Raw genomic sequence first — 26754 nt, 5'->3', positions numbered from 1 at the left:
GCGCTGTGACCTCTGCAAGGGCCGCCCAATGATAGTGGCACCCAGGAGACCTCATACTTGGAACCTGGAATGATAATCTATGAAGCACTAAAGCAAAGCTGCATGGGATGAAGGTCAAGACACAGTATGAGAGTTGTTTGTTGGCCTCACAAATGTTTTTAGAGAGGGTTAAAACTGTAAAAGAGCTGTGACCCATTAAAATACTCCGTATTGTGTCACATAAATGACATTGCACTTGTTGTACAACGCTATTCATACTGTAAATACGCCAAACCACTCACTATAGTGGAATAGACCGTTTGGGAGATACGGGCGAATTTTGGTGACAGAAAAATAGTGGAGGAAAACGGGCGAGGTCCACGGAACAAGAGAAAAAATGTCTTGTTTGGCCTTTGGATTTAAAAAGAGAGATGGTCTTCATTTTTACAGAATACAGTCGTCGAATACGCTTTATTTATTGATGAAGCTATACGCAGATGTTTATGGTTGCACGCCATTAGGCTGGACTGATGAACCCTGCGACGATTATGCTAGGCTATTATTAAAGCATGAACTTGAGGAATACATAATATCCACATCTCACATACGCAGTTCATAGGCATGTATTAGCCCTAGTGCTCACAGAGCAACGGTAAATGTGACTGCAGAAAATAAAATGACTTCTTAAAGAATTTGTTCACTTTCAAATGAAAAGTAGCCCAAGCTTTACTCACCCTCAAGCCATCATAGGTGTGTATGACTTTCTTCTTTCTGATGAACACAATCTAAGAGAAATATTAATAAATATCCTGACGCATCCGAGCTTTATAATGGCAGTAAGCGTTACCAAACGAGTATGAGCTGAAGAAAGTGTCATTTTGTCAATTAAACGTAACATGTTGAACCTGGAATTTTCCTTTAAAGGGTTAGTTCACCCAAAAATGAAAATTCTGTCATTTATTACTTGCCCTCATGCCGTTTTACACCCCTTCGTTAATCTTCGGAACACATATTAAGATATTTTAGTTGAAATCCGATGGCTCAGTGAGGCCTCCATAGGGAGCAATGACACTTCCTCTCTCAAGATCCATAAAGGTACTAAAAACATATTTAAATCGGTTCATGTGAGTACAGTGGTTAAATATTAATATTATAAAGCGACGAGAATATTTTTGGAGCGCCAAAAAAAACAAAATAATGACTTATTTAGTGATGGCCGATTTCAAAACACTGCTTCAGGAAGCTTCGGAGCGTAAATTAATCAGTGTATCGAATCTGCTGTTCGGAGCACCAAAGTCACGTGATTTCAGCCGTTGGCGGTTTGACACGCGATCCGAATCATGATTCGATACACTGATTAATTTACGCTCCGAATCTTCCTGAAGCAGTGTTTTGAAATCGGCCATCACTAAATAAGTCGTTTTTTTTTTTTTTTTTTTTTGGCGCACCAAGAATATTCTCGTCGCTTTATAATATTAATATTGAACCACTGTACTCACATGAACCGATTTAAATATGTTTTTAGTACCTTTATGGATCTTAAGAGAGGAAGTGTCATTGCTCCCTATGCAGGCCTCAAGGAGCCATCGGATTTCAACTAAAATATCTTAATTTGTGTTCCGAAGATTAACGAAGGTTTTACAGGTGTGGAACTGCATGAGGGTGAGTAATAAATGACAGAATTTTCATTTTTGGGTGAACTAACCCTTTAAAGTCGTCACGAAACGGAAGTTGCTATAATGTTTTCTTCCCTATTGTGATGTAGGGCAGGCTACATCAAAACGGCTTCTCTAACAAGAAAAAATGTAGGGTGGGACTTGATTTTGTCCATCGGGAATTGATGGATGGTTTGCTATTGGTGGATCTCATGTGAGAGACAGGTTGCCCCGCCTTTGTGCTAGTAAACACGTCATCAGAGATGAAAATGAGTAATTTTCAAGATTATGAGGGCACATTCATTTTTAAAAAATAAAATAATTTCTAATACATATTGGAATATTCCATGAAAAAGCAAGTTATTGTCAATTTTGAAAAGGAGGGGCACGTCGAAATAAATTTTTGTGGTAATCAACATTACGCAACGCATTTTGTCAATTGAGCTTAACATATTGAACCTGGAATTTTCCTTCAAGAGGTCATTTTATTCTTTCATTTTTACAATGGAAGTAAATGGGGCCAGTTTGTAAACATTAAATACTCATTGTTTCAAAAGTATAGCTAAAATATCTAAATAATATGTATGATTTTTTACTAACATTTTCTGTGTAAAGTTATATCCAATTTTACAATGTGGTTGCCACTAAAATGATGTTAGAAATTATTTAAACATCTTTGCAGCTCAAATAATACACAATTGTTAATTAATAAATTTCTACTCGCTTTATATAATGAATCATACAATTATATTCTTTTGAATCCTCCAAAAATTGTCCGCATTCACTTCCATTGCTGTTGTGTTTTTTTAGGTCCCAAGCCCTGAAAGGATGAAAGGTTGTCATCGGGGTTCGTGCGGGGGGGCTCTGTGGTACACCCTTTTATATGGTTGTATTTGTGGAGCTCTGTAGTGCACCCCTTTGGATATCTCAAATGGTTTGGCCATGGCGACGCAACATATTTATGGTGAAAAAAGGTAAACTGATTTTGACTTCAGCTGTGTGTTCGTTGTAGGAGGCAGATCACATGGATGTGACTATTGGAAGTCAAAGTCATAGCGGCACCAACTGTCAACACTTCCTGTTTGTTCAAAATGCTTTGAAATCGCCCTCTTATTTTTACCTGGTTTGCTTCAAACTCCATCAGTATAATGTCAAAACACGGCAGATGTGGGCCTGTGAAAGGATTCTTAATATCTTAAATACTGTTGCCATTACAACACGTCAAACTTTAATAATATTCTTGGGTGTTTTTGAGGCTCTTAGCATGCATCAAATTGCATGAAACTCGGCACACTCGTCAAAGTCGTCAGCCAGTAGACATGGGCAAAGCCTTAGAAATGGGTGGGGAGGAGGGGCTCTATAGCGCCACCTTTTGACAAAAGTTGGGGGGTTAGTCTTACTTACAGTCATCAAACTTGGTACATGTATTGTTCTCATCAAGCCAGACAACTTTCTAATTTACAGTCATTAGCTCCAACCAACAGGAAGTCAGATATTTTGGTTTGAATGTGGATTTTTTGAATAATAAGGCTCTGAGTTTTTAAGTACTCCTCATAGGAGTACACGCAATCACCACCAAACTTGATCAACATGAAACAACGACACTGAAGATGCTAAATTGCGAACGATTATCCCCGACAGCAACATAGTGTCGGCCCAGACCCGGCCCACATCTGGTCCGCGTGTAATCCACGTGTACCAGATGTGGGCCGGATCTGGGCCACACTATGTTGCTGTCTGGGATAGGATATCTCGAACAGTGTTGCCATGGCAAGGGATTAAATTAAGGACAAAAAAGGGAAACAGGAAGTGTCTCATTTAGATTGTATCGGGGTGGAAAAGTTTGAAACGTCCTTTCAAATCAAGGTGCATTTAGTAATGTTACTTGTGCATTATGGTAAAAATGATTGTAATTCACTCTGTATGTAATGAGCCATTGCTTAAAGGTTACCTTCCAAACCTGCAATCAAAAAAGTGTGTATCTGTAAGAGGAACCCACTTAAACAAACAAAAGCCTTCGTGTGATGATGCATTTCACAAACAGCAGATGAATAGTAGTGTTTATTCAAACGAGCACCATTCTGAATAAAACAAATTCATCATGTCCATGTGTCGAGGAGGCATAAAACTCTACCCTCATGCAAAGGTCACTGTAAAATGTACAGGTATCTTTATTGCAGAGAAGATCAAATTCTTTTAAATGTTTACGTCTTTTTATTCTCTGTATAATCTTATGATGTCTTTATTGCACCCTCCCCTTTGATATATTTTAGTATGTAACAATTCGTATCTCGTTTCCCTGGTTATTGTGTCGTGATCGTTTGGTTATGGTTGGCTTTCTTGCTGCGTCAGAAGCATCCGTAAACATCATTTACAATAGGTCCATATGAGTCACCATATACATCACACGTCGGTGTCACTTCATGTACCATTCTCCCTTAGAAAATCAAAAAGTTTTAAAAACCGCATCGATAAAAAAACAACACCAGCGAGGAAATTGAACTAAAAATGCAATAGTGTGCTAGAGAGTCATGAGAGTCTCGCCAATAGAAACTCCAGGAATGAATGGCGCCAATGTCTTACGCATTGTTCGTCGCGCTCCCGTGTGCATTCCTGTCCGTTTAAAAAGTCGTTATGCAAGGAAAAATCGCAATCATCCTGGCATCGCGAGACTGTCTTTCACAGGCAAAGGCGCTTGGAGCCTGAAATGCGGTGGCGTCTTTTTCCCCCTCTCCGGTCCGACCTCATACGGTCGTGACCCGCATGACCACCTCGCGGTTGGTGGCGGTCCCGAGCCGCGGGTCGCTGGGCCGCAGCTGGCTGAGGATGTGGAGGATGGTGTAGCCGCAGTGGTGGTTGAGGATAGTCCTTAACCTGCGCACTCGCTGGCCCCCCCTGCTGCCGCTGGCCAGGCCGTGCGGGTTGCTGCGTGAGCCGCGGCCACCTGCCTTACTGCTGGAGCTCACCGGGTCTCCCAAGTCCTTCGACTTCTCATAGTTCAATACTTTCCACTGCTGGTTTACAGCCTGCCATCGCTTGAAGATTCTATACACAGATGAGCCCTCGTGGATTATAAGGCCTGTGAGGAATTATAGATTAGGGGATGTTAGGCTACTAATTGATTTGGTATCACTTTACAAAAAGGTTCAATTGTTTACATGAGAAAGTGCACAAGGTATCATGAACTAACAATAATGTTTCTAACTGCATTTATTCATCTAGGTTAATATTATTTTATAAAATTATATATGTCACATAAATTAACATGAGTTTATGTTATTAGTAGTTATTAATAGTATATTAATATTATTGTAGTATATTAAAAATACACATTTAAAAATTATAGTTTATACATTTTTATTTATATAAACATTACTTATTCATTACTTAACATTACATAAATTAATATTAAAAAATATATTAAATTTATATATGCAATATTTAAATATGCATTGTATTTTACATAATAATATGTTGCATAAATTATATATATATATAATAAAACTAAAATGTATTACTTTTTGAAATATTGTTTATATAAATTAAAAATATATTACAATATATGATATATTACTTTATATATTATATATAAATTTATGTAATATATATATCATTTACATAACATAATTTAATTTAATTATTTTGTATTAATGTGAATATTGCTACTAATAACTAAAAGTTCATTCACAATACTTAAACTTATGATTTGTAATGTTAAAATTTATTAGTATATGTAGAAATTAACATTAAACCCAGATTAATGATGCCTAAAAAGTATAGTTTATTGTTAGTTCAAGATACCTAATGCTTTAATATATTAACAATATTACAAATTATACATACATACATAAGTGAGTTATTTAGAATAAGTTGTACATTTAAATAAACAATTTTTATTTTTTATTTTTTACAATAACAATATATTACATAAATGAACATCAGTACCATCAGTTCATGTATTATGAACAAACATGAAGGTTATTAACAATATTTATATTTATTACTATTTACTTATTACTATTTATTGTTCACAAAATACAACTTTTTTCATTGTAACATTAAAATGTATTAACATACGGAGAAATGAACAACCATCTAAACATGCTTACAAAGTATTATTCATTGATAGTTTGAGATATCTAATGCATTAACCACTGTTAACAAACCTTATTGTGAAGTGTTCCCATAATTTCCCCATAACAAATTTACATTTATACATATCCAATCATACGTATATGCAAATGTGTGTTATATTAGTCTATAGTAAGCAAAAAAAGTTATAAAAAGAATGTGTGTTTGCGCTGATTTATCCCTGTTGTTCTACTTCTCACCTATGCACACGATGTCCATGAAGCCGTACATGCCGTAGCAGATCTGGAAGAGCAGGTCCTGGCGCTGCCACTTGGCAGACGGGCTGAGAGAAGACCACACCAGCCACGAGATACTGGCGATGAGGAAGAGCGAGCCCAGGATAATGGCGGCGATCTGCACCTTCTCAATCACCGTCAGAGAAATCGCCTGCCACTGAAACACACAGCATTAAAAAAAACACTATAAGACGGCATTTTCTTGCTTTGCTTGTAGAAGCATATAAATAGAGATGCTAGCCAGTGCTTAGCCCTGACCCAGATACTTCACAGTTTGAGGAGCGAGCTGACGCTTTACCTGCAGCGGGTTCTTGGTGCTGATGGCCAGGACTTGGTACTTGAAGTAGCAGAGCTCACAGCTCCAGGAGCCTCGCTCACTGATCCAGCGGATCAGGCAGGGCTGGTGGGTGCAGCGCACGGAGCCGTCGCAGCGGCATGGGCTCAACAGCTCCCCCTGCGGGCAAGAGAGAATGCAATCTGATGACCAACAGATCCACAATCAAAACCTGATCCTGTTTACTCTCGTAATAAATGTCCCTAGACTTATAGACCTTATGCGCCAGAGAAACAAGCGTGCAGGTGCAGCATGTTTTTGCAGCAGCACTGTATATTAGCTGGTAATTAAAGTCCCCCTGTGGAGAAAATGAAGTTTTTAATGATGTCTATGTCATGTTTTTAATATGCTTTAAAGGTGCCATCGAACGTTTTTTTACAAGATGTAATGTAAGTCTAAGGTGTCCCCTGAATGTGTCTGTGAAGTTGCAGCTCAAAATACCCCATAGATTTTTTTTAATAAATTTTTTTAACTGCCTATTTTGGGGCATCATTAGAAATGCGCCGGTTCAGGCTGCGGCCCCTTTAATTGCTCGCGCTCTCCGCCCCCCTCCCGAGCTCTTGACTCGTTCACACAGCTAATATAACCCTCAAAATGGATCTTTACAAAGTGTTCGTCATGCAGCATGTCTAATCGCGTAAGTATCGTATTTATTTGGATGTTTACATTTGATTCTGAATGAGTTTGAGGCTGTGCTCCGTGGCTAACGGCTAATGCTACACTGTTGGAGAGATTTATAAAGAATGAAGTTGTGTTTATGAATTATACAGACTGCAGGTGTTTAATAATGAAAACAGCGACGGCTCTCTTGTCTTCGTGAATACAGTAATAAACGATGGTAACTTTAACCACATTTAACAGTACATTAGCAACATGCTAACGAAACATTTAGAAAGACAATTTACAAATATCACTAAAAATATAATGTTATCATGGATCATGTCAGTTATTAATGCTCCATCTGCCATTTTTCACTATTGTTCTTGCTTGCTTACCTAGTCTGATGATTCAGCTGTGCACAGATCCAGACGTTAATACTGGCTGCCCTTGTGTAATGCCTTGAACATGAGCTGGCATATGCAAATATTGGGGGCGTACATATTAATGATCCCGACTGTTACGTAACAGTCGGTGTTATGTTGAGATTCGCCTGTTCTTCGGAGGTCTTTTAAACAAATGAGATTTATATAAGAAGGAGGAAACAATGGTGTTTGAGACTCACTGTATGTCAATTTCCATGTACTGAACTCTTGTTATTCAACTATGCCGAGGTAAATTCAATTTTTAATTCTAGGGCACCTTTAAGACAAACCATGTGCAAATTCAAAAGTCAACACCAGTATTTTGTTCTTAAAACTGCAGTGAAAAAAGAATGTTTGAAATCGCGGGTGTTTCTGATGTCACAAACTACCTTCTAACCAATCACATGAACGTGTGGGCGGGGTTTAGAATATCATTAACAGCGAACTAGCAGGGGAGTCTCGAGAGAAGCCAGGCTATCCTGGTATATTTTTCTGTTGATATGAAAAATCGTGTAGATTTAGCAATATGGCTGGTATATATGGTATATTACGATGTTATGATGAACTATATGCCTTTCTCCACTGACATTCTCATTGGAGATCATAAATAAATCATATTGATTACCGTTATGTGTCCGATGTTGTAAAGAGCGATACCATTGTGCAGTGTTTACATCAGTAAGATGACCGAATGGATCTCTGAGGTGGGGCTAATTTGTATATTCATTGATCCACGTATAATAAATGAAGCAAGGGTGTAGAGTTACATTCAAGCTATTTTAAGGCATGATTTTTCACTTTTTTTTCTCTCTTTTTTTTTAATGTTTAAATATGTCTTTTGGTGATCAAAGATGAGTTTTAAGGAATAAAATTATTGACTACAGGGGGACATTAAAGGTGCCCTAGATTCAAAAATTTAATTTACCTCGGCATGGAAAAGACATACAGTGAGTCTCAAACTCCATTGTTTCCTCCTTCTTATATAAATCTCATTTGTTTAAAAGACCTCCGAAGAACAGGCGAATCTCAACATAACACCGACTGTTACATGGATCATTAATATGTAAGCCCCCAATATTTGCATATGCCAGCCCATGTTCCCAACATTATGAAAGGCATTAGACAAGGGCAGAACGTCTGGATGTGCACAGCTGAATAAACAGACTAGGTAAGCAAGCAAGGAAAATAGCAAAAAATGGCAGATGGAGAAATAATAACTGACATGATTCATGATTGCATTATATTTTTAGTGATATTTGTAAATTGTCTTTCTAAATGTTTCGTTAGCATGTTGCTAATGTACTGTTAAATGTTGTTAAAGTTACCATCGTTTATTACTGTATTCACGGAGACAAGACTGTCGTTATTTTCATTTTTTAAACACTTGCAGTCTGTATAATTCATAAACACAACTTCATTCTTTATAAATCTCTCCAACAGTGTAGCATTAGCCCGTTAGCCACAGAGCATAGCCTCAAACTCATTCAGAATCAAATGTAAACATCAAAATAAATACTGTACTTAAGCGATTAGACATGCTGCATGACAAACACTTTGTAAAGATCCATTTTGAGGGTTATATTAGCTGTTTGAACTTTTTTTTATGTTGTTTAAGGCAAGCGCGAGCTCTTGGGGCGTGGAGCACGAGAATTAAAGGGCCACACACCCTGAATCGGTTCATTTATTAATGATGCCCCAAAATAGGCAGTTAAAAAAATGAATTAAAAAAAAATCTATGGGGTATTTTGAGCTGAAACTTCACAGACACATTCAGGGGACACCTTAGACTTATATTACATCTGTTAAAAAAAAAGTTCTAGGGCACCTTTAAGGAATAAGCTGGTGAAGTGGATTTACTTATTGTAGAGTTAACTAAAGTTATGAGCATTGTCATGTTTGAAGCAGATGTCATAAAAAATGTCAGCAGACCAGGAAGATTTTGAAATGAGTGGTTCATTCATAAATCTGTAAGATCTTACCTTCATACTGTGGAAACACAAACCTACGGAGCCCCACGCATGACATGCAAGAAAAAAAATTAAATTGTGCACACAATTTACTAATTTGTGCGCACGATTTACTAATACATTCCCTCAATTTACTAAATCGTGCGCACGATTTACTAATGTAATTAGTAGTGTTTACTAATGCAGGATTTATAAATCGAGGGAACAAAATAGTAAATCGTGCGCACTTTTTAGTAAATCGAGGGAACGAATGAGTAAATCATGTGCACGTTTTAGTATGTCATGCATATCATGTCCGGGGCTCCGTACAAACCAGAAGACAAAACAACGAGAGCAGCGCTGAAAAGGGGCGTGGCTACATAAGGTCTATTGTAACAGGAAAATATAATGTTTCATCAAACATAATAACTTTCTCTGCCTCTGAAATACCCTCTTTTCTGTAGCATCACCAAGGATGTGAGTAGGAAGAAATAAGATTAGCCAATAATATCATATCCTAACTATTATGATCCAATCAAATCCTGATCAGCACAATTAAGTCAGATCTACATTATTTTCAGCTGCATATTCAGTTTTACTTGGAAATATGGCAGTGAACTGAGCTGGAAATGCTTGTATTTTCAGAAATCTGTACACTCTACCATTCAAAAGTTTGAGGTTGGTATATTTTTTAATGTTATGCTCACCTAAGTTGCATTCAAAGTAACAAGTAACCAAAAGATTTGTGTAATAAATCTAGTACAGATGGAACTATTTTTCCTGTTTTCCATTTCAATCATTTAGTTTTATTTTCAATTTCATCCAGTGCTACCTAACAAAGCAGAAAGAAATTAGTTTTTCAGAGTCTCAGATAATCACATAAACAGCAAGTGAACATCCAGTGGGATCGCAACACATCTGCTGAAAGCCTCGATGGGCATTACAATCCTGTGACATCTGTTGGCTTTTAAAGCTGCATTACAGCCGCAGAACGATCCTCATGACTGGACGCTGACCCCCAGGACAGTGTTGTGGTGAAGCTGATTTACGTAAATGAGATATTACTCATGAACCTGTCCGCCGTTACAAATGATAAATCGATCACGGACACAGCGTGGATGCGGCTGCTGACGTGAGCTTTGGACTCCAGACTTATGAGCGTGTGTAGAGGGGCTCGAGGATCTGAAGAGTGTGCAGTTAAAAGACGGGTGAGTTATTCTCGCCTCTACTGCTCCAGACACTCGATCAATACACACCTCTGAAAGTCCTGCAGTGGGAGACACGCTCTGCAGGTACAGCACTCATCTCTGGGTGAATTGTCGGGAAAACGCTTTTGAGAAATTTCATTGGGAAAGCAGTGGCTCTTGCAGACTGTCACTGTGGTGCATTCTGTGGTTGCTATGCGGTTGCTAGGCTGTTGTCAATAAAAGAGAAGCTTTAAGAAGCTTTCCCTGCAATTTTCAGCCATTATGTATTATTATTATTATTATTATTATTAAAAACAAATATGAAACAAAATAATAAATATTACTATTATAATATTCCACATTAAAATAAAATTAGTATTTAAGAAAAATAATAATAACAATAATTATTATTATTATATTATTATTATTGCTATCATTATTTTTATTAGTATTATTATATTGTCATTTTTATATATAAATATTAAACAACAAATATTACTATAATATTTGACAGTAAAATAAAATTGAGTATTTAAAATAATAAAAATATTGAGTGTAAGAATAATAATTTATATATATATATATATATATATATATATATATATATATATATGTCATATTGATATAAAACTAGTAAACAAAATAAATATTACTATAGTAATATTTCACTGTAAAATAAAAAATATTGAGTATTTAAGAAATACAATCATGATAATAACAATAATAATTATTATAATTATATTATTATTATTACTTTTAAGTTGTCATATTGATATAAAAATATAAAACAAAATAATAAATATTACTATATTTCACTGTAAAATAAAATTGAGTATTTAAAATAATAATAAAAATATTGAGAATTTAAGAATAATAATTATTATTATATTATATATTAGTCTATATAATATAACATGTTGTCATATTGATATAAAACTAGTAAACAAAATAAATATTACTATGGTAATATTTCACTGTAAAATAAAAATATTGAGTATTTAATAAATATAATCATGATAATAATAATAATAATAATTATTATTATTATTATTATATTATTATTACTATTATTAAGTTGTCATATTGCTATAAATATATTAAACAAAATAATTAATATTACAATTTTAATATTTCACTGTAAAATAAAATGGGGTATTTAAAAAAATATTGAGCATTTAAGAAAAACATTATTATTATATTGTCATATTGAAATACAAATATTTTTAAAAAATAATAAACATTACTATTGTAATATTTTACTGTAAAATAAATGTAGTATTTAAGAAAATAATAATTAAATAATAATAATAATTATTATTATTATTATTATTATATTATCATTACTATTATTAAGTTGTCATATTGCTATAAAAATATTAAACAAAATAATTAATATTACAATTTTAATATTTCACTGTAAAATTAAATGGGGTATATAAAAAATATTGAGCATTTAAGAAAAACATTATTATTATATTGTCATATTGAAATAAAAATATTTTTTTTAAATAATAAACATTACTATTGTAATATTTTACTGTAAAATAAAATTTTGTATTTAAGAAAATAATAATTAAATAATAATAATACATTATTATTATATTATTATATTGTCATATTGATATATATTCACAAATTTCTGGCCAAATTGTGTAGCCCTACAAACAAGCACAGCAAACCTGGCGCTTTCTTTTTAAATCACATTTTTAATCACAATCGCAATTTTTTCCCCAAAGTTTGCAGCCCTAACTAACGTGCAGTTTTCTAGTTAAATAATATGTAAGGGTAGGGATTTGTTCAGAAGCAAGTACCACTAATAATACAGCATCCACCAAAACAACTGACAATGACTGTGCCAGGTATATTTAACAAGAAACCATGAATCAACTAACATTACAGATGTAACGGCAGCATTTAGAGAGCTGCAAAGAGAACTTTCAATAGATACAATGTGAATAACAAGTCGAGGATAAAGAACAGGATGTGCAACTGTGGGGCAGAGATACAGGACTCTAAGATTGATATAATCTTTAGAGAAAGACTGCAAACAAAAGAAACACTGAATGGCTTCTGAAGTACTCAGGTACTGCGGCATAAAAGAAGAAAAAAGGGGAAAGCAATCTGCGGTCATTAATTGCATCGATTCGTTAACTGTGGTACTGGCGTGTCTAAATGCAATTTTGAGGTGTGACTAGAATGAGAACCACTTTAAGCTTAATAATCACTATTGATTCTGAGAAGAAACAGATTTATAATGTGTTCCTCTCAATTTGTCTGATAAACACAGAAACAGGCTAGTAAAGAGACCACATCTTTTACTCTGCACTATTGAGTAGTGAGTCCAGTACGTGAAATACAAACCGTAGGATCTACTGTGATGTTCACTATAAAAATTTGGAAAATTTTTGTAATTAATTAAAAGTTAATTATTATTAATATTATTATAATTATTATTATGAATGTAATAAAATAAAATGTAAAAAATGTAATTAATTAAAGGGCACCTATTATGCAAAATTCACTTTTACATGGTGTTTGAACAGAAATATGTGTGTGTACATAACCACCCCATAATGATAAAAATCCACCACTCCTCTTTTTTTAATCCCCATAAATCATAAGCAGTGTCTCAGAACAAGCCATTTGCAGATTATGTACAAAGTGATGTCACTTTTGCACAGGCCCTGCCCACGACTGCTGACGGACTCTGCCATATTAGCATAGACCCCACCCTGAGCGAGTTGTACACAGTCCGCCATTTTCTCCAGGCTGGAGCAGCTGTAGCGACAAGAATGTCTTTTAAGCGATTGAGGTGTTTTGTTGTTGGATGTAAGAGTGAACATAACAGTCTTTATGTACTCCTGACATCTGAGCCGCTGGATTAGTTTTATTTTCAAAGGGAATGCACCCCCACAACAGACTGCTTTGTGAACGAATGTCAATACAAAGGGACATTACAAAACACAGGTTTTGTGGAACTGTTTGTGATCCAGCTTACAGCTGCAGAGTGATACTGGATACAGCAGTAATAAAGGTGAGAGCACTTTATTACAGTTCATCGGAGTTGATTTACAGATATAAAGTTTACCAGTTTATAAAGCACCCCCCGAAAAGGGTCTGTATATGTTAATTGTAACGAGTGTTTCTGTGTACTTCGCTATGTATGTTGATGATAATGCAAGGGAGAGAGAGAGAGTTTATGGATAACATTTTAATGCGCACTTCTTGTACTGTGTTTTATTAAAGGTGCTCCATGTAAGTTTTTGACTGTACTAAAGCATAAAAATACCATAATATGTTTGCAGATATTTATTAAACATGCTGAGTTAACATACTCGTTTCTCTGAAAACCATTGCAACAGCCAGTTATTTTACTTTTGAAATTTGCATTCCGTGTCGGATTTTCTGTTTTTGTTTTGGTCTGTGCAAGACTGCACATTGCCAATTTACCCAATTCAGCCATTTGAAGGCAGCGAACAAACTGGGTCAGAGTTCGCAGATTCTACCCGACCTAAAAAGCCTCAGCATCCATCTAAAAATCTCTATGAACGGGAGCATGTTAAAACGCGATATCAACTCATCATAAATCAATAAATCAACTAATTATCTTATAAAACAAAAAAAGCAAGATGACTACATAAGTTATAACCATAATTAAACTAAACTATACCTGTTCTGTCTCCACGCAGCATTTACACTCTGGCTCTGTAGGCATTATTGTCCGAATCCGGTTCAGACAGTTACTGACAGTTTCTGACATTATTAGTGCGTCCTGACTCCTGACACCAGAGAATGAGCTCTTGAAGCTCCTCCCTCTTAGGCTGAGCGTAGCAGTTCATTTGCATTTAAAGGGACACACACTAAAACAACGCATTTTTGCTCAACCCCCAAAAGTGGCAAATTTAACATGCTATAAAAAATTATCTGTGGGGTATTTTGAGCTAAAATTAAACATACACACTCTGGGGACATCAGAGACTTAGGCCCCATTTACACTAGTGCGTTTTTGTTTTAAACAGCATTTTAAAATGTAAACAATCCTTGTCTACACTGGCATTTCCACAGCATTTCAAAAACACATATCACATGATCGTTCATGCACACTGGGCATGCGTGTACAAGTGTAAACAGTTGCCTCTTGCACTGCAGCTGCAGTATTAAAAAATGCAGTTTAACTGCACAATGGCTGCTAAAAATGACAACAAAGCCAGCAAAGATTGCAGTTCAGTTTCCATGTTATTGTTTACACGGTTGTCAAGGATACGCAGAGCGGATTTGGGCAACGACGCCATCGTTTTCAAAAGTCTCAGTTTTGGTCCGTTTACACTGAAACACAACCCAGACGTTTTCAAACTAAAACGGGGTCTGCAGCGTTTTCAAAAGTCTCCATTTTCGAGGTTCGAAAACGCCGGTGTAGTGTAAACGACAGGCGTAAAACCTTTAAAAATGAAAACACACTAGTGTAAAGGTGCCCTTTAAAATGAAATTAAACTTAAATTAATAAATGAAAAAATAAGTTTTGATTAAAATAAATAAATATAATTAATTATATTATAGAAATAAGTATTAAGTTAAATACTAAGAAAAGTTAGTCACATGAAATTAATAAGAAATATTTAAGACTCTACACTATTTCCAGGTCACTAGTCACTACTTAAATAATTAATTTTTAAAAAATGTACAAATGGATTTTCTTGCTTCCATTAAGGCGTAATCATGCTGGAGAGGATGATCGTCAGGTTTGGATCATATTAACTTTTTTGCTAAAAATTAAATGGTAATTAATACAATTTTTCTATTCAACCTTTCACTTACATTCTTATACAGAATAATAACAGTTTTGCATCAAATTAAAGAATGCAAAAACAGAAGCATTTCCACCTCTGAACCCAACAGCACCTCTCCAGCACATTTCCCATCAAGTTCTCCAGTACAGTTGACATCACGAGTCTGTCCAGTCTGATCAATGTGAGCGTTACGATAAGTGGACCTAGATGAGTCATACAGTGCTTTAAAGTACAGCCTGTCCTCCTCTTGTTGTTTCAGTGTATCTAGCTGTTATCGGAGATCCAAGGCCAGATTTCGTTCAGCCAAAATCAAGCATATAAGCTGCAGAAGCTCTCAGAACAACCAGCCTAACATCTCTACATCTGTAATTAGTGCTCAAATCATTCTCTCCACATAGTAATCATTGACAAAAAGCTTCATTTTGTGTGTGAAAAGAAACGGCAGCATCATGGCAGATCACGCTTTGGCGCTAAAGCGAAATATTAAAAAAAAAAAAAACTCTCAGCCTAATCTGATTAGAGCTTGTATCAAGCACAAACACATCAAAACAAATCAGTTTTACATGTTCCAGAAGCTCTGACAGATCAGAAGGCTGACTAATGAGGACTGATATCACACATCCCCCTTCAGCACGGCACTCATATTTAAAGCAAGGAGGTCTATGATTCCTGGAGCTATATGTTTGCATTGTCATTCATCTATACAGCGGTCTTTCAGCTTATGCCATTTGAAACGTGACATCATTATGGAGTCGGGTAAATGCAGTAAATGGTGTCTAATCACTAAATAGAAATGTGACGTCAAAGGTAGGAAACGGGGGAAAAAATATTTTAATCTAATAATAGTTCATTTAATGGTTATATGAACCTTCAAAACAGAATCAGGCACTGGTCATATATCTACAATAATATAATGAAACATTTTTAATTGAGTATTTAAGAAAAAAAAACATTATTATTATTATTGTCATACCGACATTAATCACAAATTTTTGGCCAAACTGTGCAGCTCTACAAACAAGCACAGCAAACCTGGAGTTTTTTATCACATTTTTAATCACAAACGCAATTTTTATCTGAAAAACTGCAATTACATTTTTCCTCAAATCTTGCAGCCCTAAATAACATGTGCAATTTTCTACAAAATTACCTTCAGCTGTGACATCAAAGACAGCAAACAGGGGAAAAAAATACTCTAAAATATTATAATCTACATATTAAATATTGTTTAGAAAATATTAAAAAATATTACATTTTAAATATTAAATATTGTTTATAAATTATATAATAGTTCATTTAATGTTTTTAAGAACCTTCAAAACAGAATCAAGCATTGGTAAAATATCTACAATGATATAATGAAATATTTTAGTACAATGAAATATTTAGTACTTGCAACAACAACAAAAAAATTAAATAAATAATAATTTTGAATGGACACCAATACAGAAATATGCTTTTAATTGTTTTTAATTCTAATTAATTTTACTTCTTTTTTATTTCATTTTTTGCAATGAAAGTTAATGGGGTCCAATGTTGTTTTAGATTACAGTGTTCCTCAAAATATTTTATTTTTTGCATAAAGTCATGTAGGTTTGAGTGTAAGTAAATGACAGAATTGCCATTTTTTGTTGAACTATCCCTTTAATTCTGCCAAATGGTGCAGATATGACATCCACCAGCAGAGGCTAAAGGGGCATTATATTGTATGTTAATAAAGCTATATAGTCATCTAAACAATAACAAAGAACGGCAGACTTAAACAGATCTTAAAATCCTTAAAATGTCTTTATTCAAGTACCTGTTTTACTTCCGCCCGTCCGGCACTTTCAACAGCTCATTAAACAATCTACCTGAGAGGCAGGCTTACACTGAAATGCATCTCACATTGAAAAAAGACACCGAGGCTGACATAATCAGATGGACTGCCAGATGGATTGTGTTGGTACATCACTAACATCTTTCCATATTAGCTGATGTCTACGGCTAACTTGCAGCAGACGAGCTTTACAGGTTTTGCACATCTGTTGTTTCGCAGCTTGGCTGCTGACCAAACATCCATCCCGTGTTCCGCCTATACCATACAAATACAAACACACGCTGATTTGTCCATGAGAATCTGATTATACTAATACAGGCTTTTGGTTTATCGCATGACAAATCAAGCAGGTCATCCATCAAGCGATAGAAAGCATTGCTCATATATAGATGTACATCTATTTTGCTTCCTTAACATCTTGACAATTAAAAAATTCATGCAAGATACAATTATTACCGTTTCAGTCTTTCAGACTCGTGGTCTGTATGAACACAACTGTCTTTTTTGCATTGCAAATTAATCAGCTTCAGGTTGCCCCGGGCTTTAACGTGCACACTAGGATCTATACATTTCCATACAGAGCGTCATTGAGACGTCTATTGCTCATAAAAAAGCAATCGAGAGGTTAATTGTGTGAACATATTGAACCTGTAAATCGACACGCTCCAATGGGATCCTGTATCCCATCAAAAGAGAAATGCATTATTAGGTTACATGTTGCCGATGGTCTTTGTTTCAGGTGGCGTGAGCTAAACATGTTGCCAATGCAATTTCTCACAACTTTAAGACACTTTACATGTTTTATATTTAATGTAAGCAAGCAATATTATTTAATAAGTAAGGAATAATTGACGACAGGCCATTTACACCTCGGGTGTGCATTATTTTCTAATAATTTAACAGCCTGGAGTCAATTATTCCGCTTATACTACGGTTACCACACCTCAAGACATTGCTCAGATGTTGTATTTTAAGACATCTGTCATGTTTTTGTCCTTAAAACGATTTTGTGTGTAGGACTAATTTCTTACGCATCTCATCCCACGTTTTCGTTGCTAATTCAATTTTTGAATTACCTGAGTCTGTGCGTCTCTCAACAGTGTTCGGCAGCAGCGTCTCTACTAATAGCGAAATTGTAAGTTTATCTGCTTCAAAAACAGCGCCGTTACTGCCTCACCAGTGAGAAATGTCATGTAGCTTTGAAGTTGCTAAACTATTTTACTGATAAAATCATCAGAGCAGCATTGACAACACATTTCTGTGTGAGTGTGTGTCCGTACTGTATGTGTGCGCGTTTGGGTGAGAGAGAGAGCGGGAGAAAGAGAGTATATGCTTTCCATACATAATAAAACATGGAAATAATTTGTCATTTTTATCCTTTTGTTTAACTATATTTATTTGCTTGGTCAGTGTCATTGTGGATTTTGGTTCTTTTGCTGTTGTAGGACCTTTGAAATAACTCATTTGGCGAAGTGATACAGACATGTAATGCGGTCAAGACCAGCCTGGAACTACTTGCTTACACACCTTAGAACGTTCATCAACCAATCAGATTCAAGCATTCAACAGCCCTGTGGTATAAACACAATATAGTATGCATATTTTGTAGAACTAAATGCATATTTGTGCACAGTTATGCAGTGATCATGTTTAAGTTTATTTTACTTAAAACCAAAATTTTTTTCTGCTTATAACAGTTTTTTTTTTATAAATCATATTAAAGTGTAAGTGTATTTACTTAATATTTTGGAAAACATGTACTTAGTTCATTATACTGACGAAAAATGAGTAATGCTGATGAACAACATGTAGGTAGTGGAGCTGTAGTAATTCACTACAGTAACAATAACAAGCAGCATGTGCAACATGGCCACTGCATTATAGTGTACCATTTAAAATGGCAATAGACTAAACCAAATACGCACAGGCCTTGTTATTGTGTTCACACATGTGCGATAAAACAGCGTATTAGGGTACCTGCTCGGGCCCTTGGAAGCAGATTCGACACTGGGGTGTTCTCATGCCGCTGGCCGTGCTGCTGGAGAGGCTGACCGCGTCCAGGCCCGCCTGCAGTTTCGGGTCTTTCTCCTCAAACGCCAGGCTCCTGGGCCTGGGGTCGCTCCCGTAGTATTCTTCCTCATCATCGCGGCTGGAGCAGTCAACGAAGGGCGGCCATCCGCAGCCGCCCATCCCGAGCCCCCTCATTCTGTCGGACCGTCTGTTCGGCTCTGCGTCACTGTCGGACCGTCTAGAACCGGATCGCATGAAAACCAGCACCTTCAGTTCGTTAAAAAACATGCGGATCCGGTTCTTGAACATGTTTGACTACATGTGTGTGTTGTATGGCTGAAACGAAATTGTCTGTTAATTGTTTACGAAAATGAATATGTATGTTTATTGTTATATATAATGATTATATTATTGTTGTTATTTTTTATTTATATATTGTTATTATGCATTATTGTTGTTGTTGTTTTTATTAGTAGTATTGTTATAATAATTATTGTTGTTATTGATTCGTTTAGGCCTATTGTTAATATTTTATTCGGCAGAAATGCAGTTGCTACCCTAAAGCCTCAGAGGAAAGTGTCCAAACCAAAGGCAATTGGTCAGAAAAATCTCTGGGCTTGTTATTTTCCGTCTGATGGCATGTATGTGCCTGTTAGGGCCGATGTTGTTTCTCCAGATGCTGTTACAATCATCATAGGTCGCGAGGATGACAATAAAAAGCCTATGGTATTGCAATAAATAGCCAGCAATGCATTGTTCCAGCTCTAAAGAGATGCAATTTTCATAAACTCCCAGCCATCCAAAACCTGGACGCACGGATGAGAGACGAGGAAGATGCAAAATGGCATTTCAGAGCATCGCTGCCACATACAGTCATACAGTCACCACACAGTCATCCTTCAGCATAAAAACATAATCCCAAAGAGCTGGAAGTTAGATTCAGGTGCAATCCTATAGTTTTGTTTATTGTTCATCAGAGGCATCATGACGAAGCTTTCACATCATTTCCTTGTGCATCTCCCCATCGACATATTCCAACGCCACCTCCCATCCCAAACACAAACACGGAGCTCAGAAGAATCCATTAGGTTGGTGTCTTAAAAACAACACTAATAATGGCAGTTTTGGCTGAGGAGCAGGGGGGAAATGCCAGCATCTTGTCTCCATTTGAAGTTCATCACCATCCCCCTCCCGGCCCGATATGGTTCCTCGCCACGTTCACGTTCAAAGGAAGATGGAGCTTCCAGAAAGGAAAAATAAAAGGCACCGTGCGCAGATTCGCCTATTCTCCTTCTTCGCAGGGTGTGATAGGCAGTCGGAGCGGCTGATGCTGTGGATCGTAATGTGATGGGGATGCTGATGCTGCTCCCCTCTGATTCATCCTCGAAATGGACGTTCTGCCGTGCGCATCAACACACGGCCCTTGTTTCCAAGGCGCGCTCTCGCCCAATCAAAATGATTCATTTACAAACGTCTCGCTGCCGTGCGCGCTCCTGCTCGATTCTCCCGTGGGAGATTCCAAGTATGCTGATTTTTGACGGGCGCCGCTGTCCAAGGTGCTGATCTCTCGCCGTGACGTTTCCCCTACGTGTCAAAGAGACGCGGGAAATATAAATGAGCTTTATGGGTCATTCAGCACCCGTTGAACTCTGCAACACAAAGATTAATAAAGATTAAACCATAATTCCACGTATGTGACCCTGGACCACAGAACCAGTCATAAGGGATTTATACAGCACATGAAAGCTGAATAAATAAGCTTTCCATTGATGTATGGTTTGTCAGGATAAGGACAATATTTGAAAATCTGGAATCTGAGGGTGAAAAAAAATCTAAATTTTGAGAAAATTGCCTTTAAAGTTGTCCAAATGAAGTCCTTAGCAATGCATATCCACTCACAAAAATTATTTTTTGATACATTTACAGTAGGAAATTTACAAAATATCTTAATGGAACATGATCTTTACTTATCCTAATGATTTTTGGCATAAAAGAAAAATCAATAATTTTGACCCATACAATGTAATGTTAGCTATTGCTACAAATATACCCGTGTGACTAATGACCAATTGTGGTCCAGGGTCACATATGTGCTCTAATCAAGCTCAGGCGACGTTAGGGGAGATTGTGGCTATTTGGATAGAAGAAAACTAACAAATATGATGTCCATTCAAAAAATTATTAGATTTAACACAATTAATTTTTAAAAATATGAAAGGGTCATGAAAATGTTCTGCGGAACAGGATTGACCCATGATATAACGACAGGCTTTAGCTGATGGGTCAGCACTCTAATGCAGTTTATTGACTGAGATTCTTGTCAATTTTTGCCTTACCAGGGCAGCTCTAAAAATTGATCTTTCACACTCAGCCATTGCATTTATTGCATACTGAGTTAAGTAGCTATAGGACCTGGAAGAATGAAGCGACAGTTGTTTCTTTCAGTACTGCCTACTTGATGTACTACTGATGATACAGATTCACAACTACTGTGATTCCAAAAGGTACATTTACAAATGTCAAAATGCTTTGAATATTAGCTAAATATCAAACCAAGTTGCATTTAATTTTATTTTAACCCTTTGAGCGGTACGGTCCCACATATGGGATTTCGAACGTTCAGTGACATCACATAACTGCCAGATTCAAACTGTGCTTTCGCGCTCTGGCTGAGAGACGGACGCGCGCAGCTCTTGTCATATATCACAACTATGCAGTGTTTTAAGCCACATAACGTTTCTTTTAAGGTTTCAGACATTTAAATACGCATAAGCACCATTAAAACAATATATTTAGAGTTTATAAAATACACACTGATGTCAGACATCAGTGGAAGGAGCAATGACAATCCATTCAAATACAATTTGCCGACATTTATTCATATCAGACACACATAATGGGCCTAAGTAACTATAAAGTTTACTCTATTATTCTTCCAGTTCACCAGCCACTTACTTGCTTATATTTCGGGAGAAACGGATGAATTCACCTGCTGTAAATCCGACTGACAGGACTCTGTGAACTGCGGGGCAAACTAAGATGGCGGCGCCCATCTCGCGTTATAGATCAAGATAAAGATGATTTAAAAGGCTTTTAAACGACAAAACACACGCACTTACACATATTTGAGGATCGGAATATCAGATAGTTGATGACATGGTAAGCAAGTTTGTGAATATTTTAAATAAACAAGGAAAAACAAAATAATAGCTATAATAATAGCATCTGTCATACAGTGTTATTGTGGCTGCGTTCAGCGCTCGTGACAAGCAAGACGCGTCGCTATGGAAACATTAAAGGCAAACGTTCTAAAATAACGGTCGCCTTAAAAAAACTCACTCTGGGGGGACAGTTAGAATATTTTAAACACACGCTCGAAGGGGTTAAAGCACATGAAACACTTCAAACAAAACTTTGAAATTTGTTGTTATATCTTCTCTAAAGATTAAAATAACATGTTCAACTATGGAACATTCTCTTAATGTGATAAACTTACAAAGACTTCATTCACTAAAAATCACTGCCACTACAGTTGATTAAAAGCAAAAATAAAAAGTAAGTAAAGTTAGTTCACTAAGATGTCATTTTGTTATCTAATAAATGACATTCAAGCACTTGAAAATGAATGAAAATGAAAATTAGCCCAAGCTTTACTCACCCTCAAGCCATCATAGGTGTATAACTTTCTTCCTTCTGATGAACACAATCAGAGGTATATTAATAAAGGCCTTCTGAAGCAATGCACTTGTGTAAAAAAATATCCATATTTAACAAGCTATGAAGTAAAATATCTAGCTTCTGCCTGACCGCCTTCTGTATTCAAGTTACGAAGAAAGTGTAACACCTCTTACAGTTCAAAATGCTTACACTATGTCCTATGCCTTCCCTATTCAAATTATTAAAAGTTGACTTTCGTAAGTTGAATATGGAAGGCGGTCTGGCGGAAGCTAGATATTTTACTATAGGCCTTTATTAACCCCTGGAGCCGTGTGGAGGACGTTTATGATGGATGGATGCACTTTCTGGAGCTTCTTACTTGTTGGTCTCGTTCACTGCCATTATAAAGCTCGGATGCATCAAGATATTTATTAATATATCTCAGATTGTGTTCATCAGAAAGAAGAAAGTCAAATACACCTGGCTTGAGGGTGAGTAAAATTCATTTTAAAGTGAACTAATCTTTTAAAGGAAAAATTACAATTCTGTCATCATTTACTCACCTTCATGTCATTCCAAACCCATATGACTTTCTTTCTTCTTTGGAACATAATATACTTATGGGATATACTGTACATTAACACATAGGTAACTTTGATTAATCCTCTATATACAGTTATAATGGACAGTGAGTCAGACTGAGCTGTCAAAGTTGTCCTCTCTGGCAGTACAGATCAATCTCAAACAAATCAGTATGACATATTGTTGATTTACTGTTGTGGCATGACTATGCTGCAGAAAGGCATATAGTGTGTCCATTTTGCACATCAATAATTGAACTTTTACAAAGTGAGTGGACGATCACAAATACATTTTCACATTGTCATGGGAAATATTTAAGAGAATTACATTAATCAAAAGCAAAAAAAAAAAAAAAACAAGTTTAGAAAGGTGTCAGAATACACAGTTTGTTGCGTATGGGGATGCATAGCTGCAGACCAGTCAGGGTGCCCATGCTGTCCCCTGTCCACCGACGAAAACACCAACAGTGGACACGTGAGCATCAGAACTGGACCACGGAGCAATGGAAGAAGGTGGCCTGGTCTGATGAATCACGTTTTCTTTTACATCACGTGGATGGCCGGGTGCGTGTGCGTCACTTACCTGGGGAACACATGGCACCAGGATGCATTATGGGAAGAAGGCAAGCCGGCGGAGGCAGTGTGATGCTTTGGGCAATGTTCTGCTGGGAAACCTTGGGTCCTGCCATCCATGTGGATGTTACTTTGACACGTACCACCTACCTAAGCATTGTTGCAGACCATGTACACCCTTTCATGGAAATGGTATTCCCTGGTGGCTGTGACCTCTTTCAGCAGGATAAAGCGCCCTGCCACAAAGCAAAAATGGTTCAGGAATGGTTCGAGGAGCACAACAATGACTTTGAGGTGTTGATTTAGCCAGATCTCAATCCAATCGAGCATCTGTGGGATGTGCTGAACAAACAAGTCTGATCCATGGAGGCTCCACCTCGCAACTTACAGGACTTAAAGGATCTGCTGCTAATATCTTGGTGTCAGATACCACAGCACACCTTCAGGGGTCTAGAGGAGTTCATGCCTCGACGGGTCAGGACTGTTTTGGCAGCAAAAGGGGGACCAACACAATATTAGGAAGGTGGTCATAATGTTATGACTGATCGGTGTCTATATGCTTCATCCACCACCATGCTTCGGTATGGTGTGTTTTGGGTGGTGTGCTGTGTTTGCTTTACACCAAAGGTGTGAAAGAAAGAAGCCTTTCCTGAAAAGGTGCCTCACTCAGTTCGTTTGTGCTATGCAAAAACACACCTGGAAGACTCTGATGCCATCTGGTAAAAGTTGCCATGATCTGATGAGACCAAAATTGACCTTTTTGGACTGAACTCCAAGTGCTATGTTTGGCGAAAAGCAAACACAGCACACCACCCAAAACACTCAATACCTACACTGTAAAAATGAATGTGATTTTAACTGTCAAATATTGTAAAAAACGCTACAGAAACAAATTGTAAATAGGTTAACTGTAAGTTCCTGTAATATATATAGGGAAAAACTGTAAAAGCTCTAACCAGACATTTTATGTAATTTTACAGTAAAATGCCGTAAATTTTTTTCAGTTTTTAGAAAAAAGAACAAATCAACGTATAATTTACAGTCAAAAACTGTAAACTGAATTTCCCACAATTTCCTGTGACACTCCATGAAAGTATTTTAAATAATCATGTTTCTTAATAGCTTTTGTTATCAGTTATTAGGGCTTTATGTTACATCTTCTGTTGTTTAATGAATGTTTCTTGCATCATGTAAGTGATGTAGGTTACCATGATGGTGTTTTGTGTGTGCGTGAATGACTTTTTGCACATTCTTTATATTAGTATATACTTCAGCTCGTGTAAAAGCTACTTGTGATGAACTCTGATTCTTCATGTGGCTTTCTCTTTTACCACCTGCATTATTACGGTGGTTGTCAGTATATGTTAAGTATATTTTAGGTACAAAGCAGATTTTAGTAATAGTGTGCATTGTTGAATTTACTGGTTTACATTCAAATTTTCTTGTTTGTAAATTAGTTTTACACTGTAAAATTTACAGTTTGTTCTGTAAAAGTGTATACAGTTTTTCTGTATTTTCACAAAATTATTTCGGCAACCGCCAAAATAATTTTGTAAAAACTATGGATTTTTTTTATTTACAGTGATACTGTGAAGTATGGTGGTGGCAGCATTATGTTCTGGGGATGTTTCTCTTCAGCGAGGATTGGCCGATTGGTCAGGATTGAAGGGAAAACGGATGCTGCCAAGTACATCTATATTCTTGAGGAAAACCTGCATCCCTCTGCTAGACAGCTGAAGAAGGGCAGGTCATTCATCTTCCAACACGACAATGATCCTAAACATACCGCCAAAAGAACAACAAATGGCTTAAGGATAGGAAGATGAATGTCCTTGAGTGGCCAAGTCAGAGCCCTGACTTAAATTCGATAGACTTGAAGAGAGTAGTCCACTGCCGCTCACCACAGAATTTGACTGAACTTGAGCAATTCTGCAAGGAATGGGCAAATATTCCCCAATCTAGGTGTGCAAAGCTAGTACCGACATATCCAAAAAGATCAATGGCTGTAATTAAAGCAAAAGGTGGCTCTACAAAGTATTCAATCAGGGTACTGATGATTTTCCAACCCTGTTATTGTAGTTTTAAATTTTTCACAATCCTCCAGAATGTTTTAAAATGTTATTTTCATGAGGGTTATAATGTGTACATACAGCTCAAAAAAGTCATATTTAATGTATTTTATTTTCCAGGGTGTAATGTGACAAAAGGTAAAGATTTTCACAGGGTATAATGACTTTCTAGGCACTGTACATACATATACACACATAGATAGATATAGATAAATATATATAATCCTTTTAAAAATTATGTGTAAAACTTTATCCAAGTTTAAAAGTTGTCTTAACCAGGGGCAAAACAAATTTAAATGGAATATTCAGAGGTTCAAAACCAGATAAGATCAAACAATTGTGGAATAATGTTGATTACGACTATTTTTACGACGATTCTTAAAAAAAACCAAAAAAATACAGCAAAAATCTGGATTACAGTGGAGCACTTACAATGGAAGTAAAGGAGGCCAATTCATAAAAACTAAAATACTCAATAGTATAGCCACAAGATATAAGCAACATGTGTGCAAAGATGATTTCAGTTTGGAAAAAAACACTAACCCTTAGTGCAAAATATCCAATATTACAACTCTGTTGCTATGTCAACATCTTTTTTTTTCTAAAAGAAGGGATGAGTCAATTTGTTTTCTTTAATCAATATTACGCCACAAATGCAGTCGATTGAGCTTAACTTGTATTGACCTGCAATGTAACTTTAAAATGAAGCTTAGTGAGTTTGGCTAGTTGCTCCAAACACTTTAGCAGGACCGTCTTCTCCAAATACTT

At 36.3% G+C, this 26754-nt stretch overlaps 1 protein-coding gene across 2 annotated transcripts; it reads right to left on the bottom strand.

The window, feature by feature from the left end:
* Positions 1-3662: 3662 nt before the first annotated feature.
* Positions 3663-22124, bottom strand: marchf9 (membrane-associated ring finger (C3HC4) 9). Of its 2 annotated transcripts, XM_048178808.1 has the most exons (5): positions 22062-22124; positions 19074-20755; positions 6300-6455; positions 5966-6158; positions 3663-4713 (listed from the first exon to the last, which is right to left on the bottom strand). In XM_048178808.1, exons 2-5 carry the CDS (start codon positions 19413-19415, stop codon positions 4379-4381), a joined length of 1026 nt encoding a protein of 341 aa, XP_048034765.1. In that variant the 5' UTR covers positions 19416-20755; positions 22062-22124; the 3' UTR covers positions 3663-4378. The 2 variants fall into 2 exon arrangements, with proteins under 2 accessions (XP_048034765.1, XP_048034764.1); XM_048178807.1 differs by lacking the exon at positions 22062-22124 and having other exon boundaries at positions 19074-20915.
* Positions 22125-26754: the final 4630 nt, after the last annotated feature.

This window comes from Megalobrama amblycephala, linkage group LG24 (genome assembly GCF_018812025.1).
Source record: "Megalobrama amblycephala isolate DHTTF-2021 linkage group LG24, ASM1881202v1, whole genome shotgun sequence".
Taxonomy (NCBI): domain Eukaryota; kingdom Metazoa; phylum Chordata; class Actinopteri; order Cypriniformes; family Xenocyprididae; genus Megalobrama; species Megalobrama amblycephala.
Note: the sequence above shows the minus strand (reverse complement) of the source record. Positions and strands in the feature narration are given on the sequence as shown.